We start from the raw sequence: 12,396 nt of genomic DNA, 5'->3' as shown, positions 1-12,396 counted from the left end.
CCAAACAAATACTTTTTTATAAAGACTTTATTTATTTGTTTGTTTATTTATTTATTTACTTATGAGAGAAGGATAGAAAGAGAGTGGGGAAGAAGGGGAGAGCAAGAGAGAGAGAGAAACAAGCAGACTCCCCATTGAGTGTGGAGCCTGACTTGGAGTTTGATCTCAAGACCCTGAGATCGTGACCTGAGCTGAAATCAAGAGTCCTATGTTCAAATGACGGAGCTACCCAGGCACACCAATGTTTTTAAAAGTTAATTCAAGTCCTTAGATATTCTGACTTTAATTATAAATTTATTTTGTACTGTTGATAAACTTTGCCCAAATTTTTACAGATAAGACAAAGGAGGAGTTTGAAATAATAATTCCTAAAACTTATGTCTGACCTAAGTAACTGTGAAAACTGTAGTACAAAATCTCTCATGATAGAGTGTTTTCAATTTTTGATACTGTATATAACATTGATTGCTCACTGACTAAAATGGCATTAAGTAATGTTTTGCCACATTAATTTAATCCTCAAAATTGGAAAATGATATTCTGGGTAACTAAGAAAAGTGTGTCTTGTTATAGCTCCTTAAGATGTGGCCATTGTTGGGGCGCCTGGGTGGCTCAGTGGGTTAAGCCACTGCCTTCGGCTCAGGTCACGATCTCAGGGTCCTGGGATGGAGCCCCGCATCGGGCTCTCTGCTCAGCAGGGAGCCTGCTTCCCTTCCTCTCTCTCTACCTACCTCTCTGCCTACTTGTGATCTCTCTCTGTCAAATAAATAAATAAAATCTTTAAAAAAAAAAAAAGATGTGGCCATTGTCACTATAGAATTGCTCCAGATTCTTCTAAATACTTCTAATTTTATTCAAACCTTATGTTTACCTTAATGTAATTCTAGATAAGTATATGTAAGATGACATTGCTTTCCTAATTTAAAACAACTTCGGAGTAACTAACAAATTTCTATTGAAGGTGGCTTCATGGGATGAAAGTGTCTCTGGAAAAGTTCATCTATTATTTTGATTTTTGCCTGTTTTATTTCAAAGTCACTAAAATAAGTTCTCTTCCCTTAAATACATTGTTATCTTAACTAAATATATGTATCCCATCACCCTTGTGGAAAATTAAGCCTCTCAGTGTCCTAGTCAAGCAGTCTCATGAGTTTCTTGAAAGCTTATAACTCAAAGTGAACTCATGACCATCAGCCCTAATGTAGGTGAGTCTTACTTAACTCCATACAACCTGGTGAAGGATAAAGTCATCAAAGAATGATAAAATAAGGGAGACTATGAAAAACAGAAAAATAATGATCAGTAGAAGAACATCTATATACTTTCCTATGGGGAGCTCCATGTGAATTTGAGTAATTATAAAATTGACACTTATTTTTTCATGTAAGTTCTTACCTTCTAACATATGCTACTATCTAGTCAAAATTCAGACAAATTTTTTTCAGAGAACTAGAATAATATTTAAATATTTAAATAACTTAGGAAATAATGTCATGATACAAACTATCAACTTCAATTAAAACCATTCCACAGAGAAGAAAAATATTTTACTAAATTATATTTTTACTAGGGAAAATGTTTGAATGCATTTTTTGTATATTGATTTACAAGAATTATAAATATTCTCTATTTTGTGTTTTTGTGCCTAGAAGCATCTTATAAAATAGATTACCATTTTAGGTTGATTTATAATTGGCAGGTCCACAAATTCTTGCTTTCATTTCCCCATACAGCTTTAGAAATGAAAATATCAATCTATTTGGTAACTAATATAAATATCTATTAAATCTAAGGCTCATTCAAATTTTGTCCCACAGTTTTTTTCAATTAAATAAAAGTTATTATACATCAATAACACCCTTATCAATTTAAACAACTTCCTTTTTTGAGAACAATTACTATTTTTCTTAATTTATTAATTGAATTATAATATGCTATAGTTTCATAGAAGTCCTATGTGGCATAGTTCAAATTATTCTTGATCATAATTTGTTTCTAGTTCATACACACTAAAATTTAGTTCTCATATTATTATTACTACCAAAGATTCAAATGTTGTAAAATATGAAGGCTCCTTGGGAATCGTTACACAACAATATAGTTTGACCTTTAAAAATTGCGGTATAATGTTAGACATTATTAATTTTGGTAGATCAGTTTGAATAAATAATTTGATGATATTAGTTTTTAAGATACATTAATAACATCACTCCTCATTGTTATGAAGATGACCTCTAGGAAAATCAGTTGACTCAGGTGGATTAAAAATTCAGTCGTCAGTATGATGTGTCCCCAAGCTACATCTAGATGGATGTGGTATTTTTGTTAGCCTCTCCATTACTAAAACTGATCTTTGGACTTCAGATTTGGATGACACTGTAAGAACAGTAATGTTTTCTGTGATATAATCATATTACATTATAGAACCTTTAATATCAATGGTCTGAATTTGCTTTCTTTAGTGAGAATAGTCAAAGGAACCAGAATTGAAAGAACTTTAGTAAACAGTAGTACCATTTCTTCCTCTTAACTTTTGTCAGTTACTGGCAAAACTGGTAAAGCTCAAGGTTTTTTCCCCTTCACAGGTTTGGGATGAAAATCTTGCAAAATCTGCGGAGGCGTGGGCAGCTACTTGCATCTGGGACCATGGACCTTCTTATTTACTGAGATTTTTGGGCCAAAACCTTTCTGTACGAACTGGAAGGTAGGAAGCAGTTTCACTGATACTGTTTATCCACACATTTTATTACTTAGGGACCCCAAGGGGGAGTGATACCACCTTCAAGTAATATCAGCAAATACTTATTGAGTGCTCACTATGTGTCAGGCAATGATGCTTGGCCTGGGACTGTTTCAGATGTCTTCAAGGATTATTTAATTGGTTAAAAGGTCCTAATAAGACCAGTTTCCCCTTTCACCCTTGGAACACCCTCTCTTAGCCTGTATTCTTTGCTTACGTCATAGAATCTTTGAAAGGATTAGGCATATGTAATAGCCTATACCCTGACTCTCCCACCTCAGGAAAATTATTTCAGTGTGGCAGAAACCATTCTTGTCTATGAAACTCTCCCATGGTTGCATATATCTATACTCATATATGTCTGTGCAACTATGGGAAAGTCTGTTCCCAGTGATAGGATAACTTTTCCACCACCAAGGAATGTCATCATCCAAGATTCCAAAGACCCATTCTCTTCTATATACAGGAGAAAAATCAGGTGTGCTATTACTAAAATTAAAGTGAATCAAGTTTAAGGGAAAAAACACATTTAGTTCTAGTATCACAACTACAATTTATTTTTCTAATTTTTAATTGTATATTTAATTCTGGTGGAGAAATTTTTAACAATATAAAACAGGATAAAGATGAAGATTCCTGAAATTTGCATTTTTCTTTTTGAAACAACCAGAAATATACTTAAACGAATATAGGCTCACTTGCTTTAGTCCTGGGCATTTTTCAAGCTTGGCCCTACTTGGAGGAATAGGTGATGGTGGCAATTGTGAGGTATGGATTTGCTACTGCATCATCATGAATAATCTGCAAAAAGAACCATTAATTTACAACTTAATATGAGTCCACTATAAATTATGACTGCTATACTCTAAGTTCTCTCTCTCTCTCTCTTTTTTTTTTTTTCTTGGTATCTAGATATCGCTCTATTCTCCAGTTGGTCAAGCCATGGTATGATGAGGTGAAAGATTATGCTTTTCCATATCCTCAGGATTGCAACCCCAGATGTCCTATGAGATGTTTTGGCCCCATGTGCACCCATTATACACAGGTTATTTCAATGGTCTTGTTAATTTTTGATTCATAGTTTCAAAAATGCTCTCACTCTTTTGGGGAATATGCATTTTCTTAGCTTTAACTTCAATAATGATGTATTGGTTATTTTTGCAGATGGTTTGGGCCACCTCCAATCGGGTAGGATGTGCAATTCATACTTGTCAAAACATGAATGTCTGGGGAGCTGTGTGGCGACGTGCAGTTTACCTGGTATGCAACTATGCCCCAAAGTAAGTCCTAGGCTGGCTTCTACTTCTTGGAACTTTTAATGATATTAAATATCTCCAGTCTGCTAGTTATTTTAATGTGAATAAGATTTAATTATAATAGCCTCTAATCCTCAAATCTCCAGTGACCTCATATACCTGAAAAATAATGAGATGAACAGTTATTTTTCACAGATAGGTATTTCCAGCTAAAATTGTGAGCAAAACAATTTGAGATATGGAAATTCACTAAATTCCCTTCACCCATTTTTAGTCATAATAATTGTAAAATAAATACTGTACTTTCAGGCTTTTGACTGTTCTATAAAAAGAAAAAGAGAAGAATCTTTTAGGGAATTTATCAATACTGCACTATTCCCAGCTATCAGTACTAGAATGTTGGCTTATTTTTTTCACTGGGAAAGCAAAACAGAGTCCTTCTTCCTTTAAGAGTAAAACTAAAAATTGTAGTTTACTAATTTTATAGATGGCTAAGGAGTCATTCACTGCCAGAAGGGAAAATTTAAATGCTGTGACTTCTTTTTAAATTAAAGCTTTGCCATGATTTAAGTTTCAGTATTGAAAATTTAGAATTTTCTCATTGGGGGTGCCTGGGAGACTCAGTTGAGTTAGAATCCCCCTCTTGATTTCAGGTCAGGCCGTGGTCTCAGGGTGGGACTCCACTCAGCAGGGAGTCTGCTTGAGATTAGCTCTGTCCCTCTACCTCTGCCCCTCCCCCTCTCCTGTATGCATGTGTGCACACTCTCTCTGCCTCTATCTCAAATAAATAAATCTAAGAAAAATAAAACAACTTTTTCATTAGTTATATATATATTTTATGGCATACATAAAAGTGTATTGTGAAAATTGATCAAAGATTATAAAACATAGCCATATTTATAAATATTCTTTATAAAATGAGCATAAATAAGCATTTGTTAACATTTGATAAAATGCCTTCCTGATAACAATAACTCTTGAGACGATAAAACGTTCCAATATTTATACATGAGTCTGTTCCCATTTGGAGTAAATAGCAAAATGTGGAAAAGGATTTATGACACTCTTGGTGTCTTCCAAAGTAAGTCCCAAACAAAGATTTTCTCCAGCTTTGCCAATATGGGGAGGGAATGAGAAAATGTTTCACAAATAACTGCATTACTCATTTATATGGTAAAATGCCAGTGGCAGTGTTTTTGCAAAGTTAGAAAAATAGCGATTTTCCCCATAGTGCCCCTTCATAATTATTGGAATAATTAGGTTTGGAAAGTAGAATGTGTTTGCATTACAAAAAACATTGAAACTGTGCATTTGCTTGATATTTTCTGTTTCATACTTTATATTTTCCTATTAAGACTTTACCCTTCTTCTTGACATAAATAGGCCAAGTAGTACTCATATGGTGAAAGAGATTTTTATTTCATTTGTTTAGCTGTTTTGTTTTTAAACATTGATTCGACTTTTCTAATATTATTATTGATGGGATATCGGATTGTTTTCAATGAGAGATTAAGATATTGTGTTAAAATGCTTAATTTGTTGTAAAAAAGAACCATTATTTTGAAACCAAGGCAATGAAAAAAGTTTTAAAATCTTGAATGTTATTTGAGTGTGAATTTTCCAATGCCAATATAAAGTTATCTCAAGTCTGTTTTTTAGGGGGAAAAAAGAGAGAGGTGGAGGGAGGGAGGGAGGGAGGGAAGGGAATTTTAATTAGATGGAATAGAACAAAAAATGGAAGGATAAATAATATAAGTTCATTGGTTGACAGATTTACTTCTGAATGTAATTGTCCTCTATTCAGTAAAAATCTGTGATTTATGTAAAAGTTTGTAACGTAATACGTAATACTTTTGACGCATAATAAAATGTATTTCTAAGCTTATGTTACCAAAAATATGTGCTGTGTAATTTCAAAAAGTTATGTAGAATAAATAGAAAAATATGAAATTAAAAGAGCATAGGCTGGCCCATATGCACTTGTGGGCTTTGGATAAAGATATAGAGGGAAATAAGATTATTAATATAGAATAGGAGAGATTAGGATAAAGGAGTGAGTTACACTCATAAGAGAAAGGGCCTCCTCGAGTGTTTTGGAGTAAGCATGTGTCATCCAAATTAAACTCAAGGAATCTTATCCAGAGGGCAGAGTATAGAATAAACTGAATGGAGGTGGGTGCTCTTGGAATCTGATGACGTTTTGTTATATGAATCGCTAATCAGCATGTATTTCATTTTTATAGGTAACTTTTCCTCCATAAATATTTTGTAGATCAAAGCCTTAATTTTTATAAAGATTTTATTTATGTGTGTATTTATTTATTTGAGAGGCAGAAAGTGAGTGTGGGAGAGCAGAAGCAGCAGGAGGGGCAGGTGGAGGGAGAGGGATGAGCAGGGAGCCAGATGCAGGACTCAGTCCCAGGACCCTGGGATCATGACCTGAGCCAAAGGCAGATGCTTCACCCACTGAGCCACCCAGGCATCCCAAATCCTGAATTTTTAACTGACTGATTTCAGCAGATATTTTATGTAGATTCACTTTAAGAGTCACTGTTTGGGCTTCTTCAGGTTGTAAAGGTGAGAACCACCTGTTTCATATTTTAGCTTCTTTCTTACAGTTGTCTTATCTTCAACCCTGACTTTTTTACTACTGACAACCAAATTTCCTCCTGACCATTCAGTTTCCTTCAAAATGCGGCCATGTTGCTATTTTTAGGGCTAATCACCGTGCTATTGAAAATACATCTATTACCTCCTCCCTCATAATTGAACAGTAAGACATTGTAGCTATTTCCGACTATTCTAAGTGATGAATTTGATGTATTATTATGATCATGGCCATCAATACAGATGAAAAGATTGACAACACAGTGTTTAACATTATCAAAAAACAAATAGTATTACTAAAAACAAAAGCTATGAGTTTACACATAGGTAAAGGTTTTGAAATCACCTTTAATTGCTTCCCTGAGCCCTTAATCTCTTACCATGACAACTTCTTGCTCATCTCATCATTTCTAAGCCTCCCAGAAAATAGTAAGTGCATGTATATATTACCATCCTTAGCATTAGCAGGAGTTTAGAAATGGGAGTGTGTCCTGCCAACGTGCTCTAGAAGGCAGTTACAGGGCAGAAACAGATGTCGTGACTGAATGAGCATTGAGCCTGGCATCAGATGCCTAATTATGTCATCATTCATTGTAGTGCCTCACGTCTTATCTGTAAATTAAGATAATACTAAGTGTTGCAGAGAGAAATATTTAAGAAGTAAGATATATAGAAAAATAAGTTACTGTATAAATAAGAAATGGAGGGATGCCTGGGTGGCTCAGTGGGTTAAGTGTCTACCTTGGGCTCAGGGCATAGTCTCAGGGTCCTGGGATCCAGCCTGGGTCTCCCTGCTCCCTGGAGAATCTACTGGTCCCTCTCCCTTTGCGCCACACCTCCCCCACCTCATGCTCACTCCCCGTCTCTCCCTCTCTCAAATAAATAAATGAAATCTTAAAAAAGAAAGAAAGAAGAAAGAAAAAAAAATGGATATAATTTTCACTGCCTTTCTAAACTGACAAACTTCTCAAAAAGATCATTACATGTCAATCCATGCAGACATATGCTTAAGGACAAGCACATTTCTTTAAATGGGCACTAATATAGCACTAATGTTATCTTTGTACTTTTTTTTTCTTCTTTTAGGGGCAATTGGATTGGAGAAGCACCCTATAAAGTAGGAGTACCATGTTCTGCTTGCCCTCCAAGTTACGGAGGATCTTGTACTGATAATCTTTGTTTTCCAGGAGTAACATCAAACTACCTATACTGGTTTAAATAAGCTTATCTTTTCCTCCAGGAAACAGAATGTTTTCTGGGACTCATAGGCATATATATATATTGAGTTTTGCACATATTATACATATTTTATAATAATCTTGTTTTCCTTTTATTATTCCTTGTATAAATTAGTGTTTGTCTAGTATGTTTGTTTCATCTTTGAGGTAATCAAAACATCCATTTCTATCTTCTGACCTCTAAGCCCAAGTTAAAATGGTGTCTATGTAGTATTGACATAGTTGAGACATCCAGTTCTAAAACTTACTTTCCAAAGGAGAGATGTTACATTTGTGAGGAATAAAATATATATATTTGACCTGTACTTCATGTGTGTGTATGTAGATATACATATACACATGCATATATATGTATATTTACATGCACAGACATGTAATAGATGATGTAACACAGGCAATAATGTAATTCAGTAGTTAACTTAAGGGAAATTTAAAATTACACTATTCTAAAAATATATATGAGGTGGCGGGACATCTTCAGCACCCGTTCCTATAATACCTACAGAGTGATAATTTACGAGGTAACATTCAGTGATATCTGGGCTTAATAATTTAATTAAGCAACCAAGGATTTTATTCTGGAGGTATCTTGTCTTATTTGGGTTCACCAAAGGATATGCTCAACTTATGTATTACATCATGCATTTTGCTTAATCTCTTTTATTGAATGAGTAATCATGTGTTGAGTGCTTCCTATGTGCAAGGCACTCTGTTAGTTATGTTCTGATAATGCAAAGATCATGAGATACAGTTCCTGCCTTCAAGAAGCTCACAAAAAATATTCAGGAAACAATGCGGTTTAAGATTTTGCTGCAAAATTACAGTTTTTTAACAAACTGATGTCAGTGTAAGTTTGAGGAACTAGATGCCACAATGGTCACCTATAGGTGAAGCAGGTGATGAGAACACTGTGTAATATGAAAAGCTTCTGATTAGCATGAAAATGTGGCTACACCAGTTGGAACTAAAAGAAACTGAACATAATGAACTGCCCAGGGATTACTGTACCAGAGTAAGTAGTTGTGAGTTCGGAAGCAGAAGGCAAGACGCTGAAAAACCTGACAAAGCCCAGGAGAATTAAGATTTAGGAGACAGGTATGAAAAGTCACAGAGATCAGGTCACTGCACAAAAAATTACAGGTGAGAGCTTCAGAAGGGCTTATCCGGAGAGTCTTGTATATCCTGAGGCCTGTCAGCAGAGGGTGAAGGGTGCCAGAGACCCGTGAGATGCCAACGACACTTGAGTCTCTTCACATCATTGTTTGGTGAGCATCCCTCCAATCATCATAAAGATCCTGCATGCACAGCACGGTTAGGGTTTGGCAAAGTGGCCCTCTTCAGGTGATTTGCTAAGGACTACTTAGCAGAGCTTAATTCCGTGTCCACATAGAAGAATAATTTTTCAGTTCTCCATTAAGTTGGATTGTGGAAATCAAATCAAAGTCACTGTGACAATTTCACTCATGTGGTTTTGGAAATGCAATGTTTCCTCCTTCAGGAATTTGCTATTAGAAAAATTCAACATCGGGGTCGAGACATCTTATATGATGGTGTGTGTGTGTGTGTGTGTGTGTGTGTTCACAAGTTCTATAATGCTTCCATAGAATTACAGCATAAGCAAACAGGGTTAGTTCCAGAGTGCAAATAACAGAAGGAAGCTACTTGTTTAAAATTCGCTACACATTTGCAGTTTCTTAGGGCGGAGGCACTGAAAGTTGACAATTAAATCCAGTCAATGAGGGAAAAATCCACCATCTGGAGTTTTAGGTTTGCATGATGACAAACAATTGGTCTGATTCCTTTTTACAAATTGAATGTGGTGACCAAAAGTTTTTGATATCATACTACTCTGCTTTTGTGGGCACATACATAGACTGTATTAAAAATAAATGTTTTGGAGACTAAACTGGAGTGCAGAAGTAGTTGTAAGTAAGATTCAAGCCCCAGTCTAACTTTTATCTAGCTATGGGCAATTGGAGAGAAAGCTAATTAGTGGGATGTTTACATGCTTTCTCTACAAAGTATTTCCAACTTTCATTTCCCTAGAGTTCTTCTTAGAAGTAGCAAAAGTACTATTAAACAAAGATGACTGTTCTCAGTTCCAGTCCTGTTGCTGGATTGCTTGTGTGGCTTGTTTTCTCAGTTCTGAAAAAGAATAATGATATCTGCTACATATTTCACAGAAGTTCCTATGAGACTAAAGTTACCATATTAATAGCAAATTTATGAATAGTAAAAGCATCATTAATGTTGTGAAACTTATTGGAAAAAATTAAGTTTTATGAGCTTCTCTTTGGCAGAAACTGTTTGATTCTCATCCCAACTCTTATAGAGTGCCTATAATGCAGTACATGTTTAATAAACGTGTCTGTGAATATATATTTAGAATTAACTAAAAAGTGTAGAATTGCAACAATTTAAGGGATTCCCTCCTTTCTGTATTTTACTAAGACAAAAAATTTCTTAAATATAAAGCTCTGAATGCATCAAAAATCCAGATAAGTCATCAAACATACCAGATTAAGACCGAGGATCTAGGCATGAATAACTTACACCACAGTCCTTTCCAAATCACAACTAGAGCTATGCATTTATTTGTAACTGAACAATTTAGCGGAAAACATAACGGGTATTTTTGTTACGCTATGTGTACTTTTTTAAAGTGAGTAGCGTAAGGTAGGCATGTGAAATGTTTCATTTTCCAGGCAAAAGCAAATGAAAATTTGCTGATATCCACCGTGTGCTCTGTTTTTTAAAGCACTCAACCATGGTGCTAGGATGGCTCCTTCTCGCTGTAATTCCCAGGGGCGGAAAGAGTCTGGGTATCGGATATTTCTTAAGAGCAGCTTTAAATAGTCAATGTTGAGGTTTTCATTTCAAAACACATCACTCAAAAGAAAGAGTATTCTCCATATTTTCCACATTCCACAGTCCAGATCCTCTCTCTATGGCAAAGAGTTTTCAGATCACCCTTTATACAGTAAAAAAGAAAACACTCTGTCACAATGCAGGACTTGTTTTTTTTTTTTTTTTTGGGGGGTTTTTTTTTTTTTTTTTTGCTTCCATGTCATCAGGAAAAATGACAATTTTAACTATTAAACCGATGGACTTCTTTACAGAATTGTATTGAAGTCGTGTAGGCACAGTCTTAATGTTGCTGGTTATGACAGATTAAGTTTGCTTTTAAAATGTGGTGGAAACAATTTTTATTAGTACCATTTTTGCTTCTGTTCAGTAGCCTAAGCGTCGTGATTTCTGTGGTCCGTCAGGGTTTCCCCTACCAGCTTCACTTGGCAGCGCCATACCGTTCACTTGAAACCTTTGTGGAAACATTCATTCAAAAGATCCGTGCAGCTCTAGCACAGAGCTGAACAAACACGAAGGCAAGTTGACCCAGTACGATTTACTCAGACTATTTGGACTGAAACAGTGTGCATTTTTCTCATTAATACATGCTTGTGTTAAATCAACTTATAACATCTACAAAAGCAGATCTGATACACTTATACCAGCTGAAGTGTCTTCTCTTCATACCCTGCTAGTAAATGAATATATAAGCTACACAGACAATTTGAATGTGTCCAGGAAGGAAAAGTAACAGTCAGCCTGTGCTCTGTGTTCTCCCCTTTGTAAAACACCATTCCCTGTGTTCCTCAGTATCAAAGGATGCAAATTTTGACATAAATGGAAGCTTTTACCTACCAAAGTGTTTAGGGAGAGTAAAGTTAGATTTCTATCAGTGCCTAACAGTATATTTGATATATATAGTTGATATAAACAACTGTGTATATATATATATATGTTTTATATATATATATAACAATATTTTATATATATATATATAATATTGTCATTATTTGTGTGGGGAGAGACATATTTAAGCACATGCAAAATTATTTTTAGAAATTATGCCATGATATAATTTTGACTTATGAGAGGTCAGTCAAAAGTTTAGAAAGTTTAACAGTTCACTCATTAATGGTGCTGAAAATGCATTACAACAACCATATACTTGTTACCATTTTGAGGTTCTTTTCAGTTAAAGTTTTTACTAAGTGTGAACTATCGATATTGATTCTGGTGCTAAATACGTGGTGCTAAATGAATTGTTAGTGTTAATAGTTTTAGTAATGCTCTTTTTATTCATTGTTAAAAGTGATATCCGTTCAATTCCTGATTCAGAAATATTAATAAGATCCTGTTAAATTAATGTTACCCAGAAATGGGCCAGTGAACTCTCGTATTTATCTAACAGTCCAATATTACCTAGGTGTTACAGAATGTAAATATATTTTTTTAGAAGTTATCAATTTCCTTTTTTTCAAGGCATTTTTAGCTTGGCAGTGTCCAAATTCAAGTATCACCTGAAGGTTAGAGTACACCTACACCAATTGTGCTGCGGACACTGGCGCCCTCTGGTGATTGTGAAAATAAATTTTTGGTGGCTGCTTGGGCTGCAAAAAGAGCAGTTTCTTTTGTTCAAAAAAATTTAAGTTCCTCAATATTGGAACTCTTGGGTACTCTTTAAATCTGACAGCATTTGAAAATGCTTGAC

At 34.9% G+C, this 12,396-nt stretch overlaps 1 protein-coding gene across 2 annotated transcripts in view; it reads left to right on the top strand.

The window, feature by feature from the left end:
- PI15 (peptidase inhibitor 15) overlaps nt 1–8,126 on the top strand; it is a 28,058-nt gene extending 19,932 nt beyond the window's left edge. For both annotated transcript variants that reach the window (XM_032869252.1, XM_032869251.1), the window contains exons 3-6: nt 2,586–2,704; nt 3,653–3,785; nt 3,905–4,020; nt 7,690–8,126. In XM_032869252.1, the coding sequence (XP_032725143.1) occupies nt 2,586–2,704; nt 3,653–3,785; nt 3,905–4,020; nt 7,690–7,825 (504 nt within the window). In that variant the 3' untranslated portion in view covers nt 7,826–8,126. The remainder of the gene's footprint in view (nt 1–2,585; nt 2,705–3,652; nt 3,786–3,904; nt 4,021–7,689) is intronic.
- Nucleotides 8,127–12,396: the final 4,270 nt, after the last annotated feature.

Source organism: Lontra canadensis, unplaced genomic scaffold (genome assembly GCF_010015895.1).
Source record: "Lontra canadensis isolate GAN:19392208 unplaced genomic scaffold, GSC_riverotter_1.0 scaffold37, whole genome shotgun sequence".
Taxonomy (NCBI): Eukaryota; Metazoa; Chordata; class Mammalia; order Carnivora; family Mustelidae; genus Lontra; species Lontra canadensis.
This window is presented reverse-complemented; position numbering and strand designations above follow the sequence as displayed.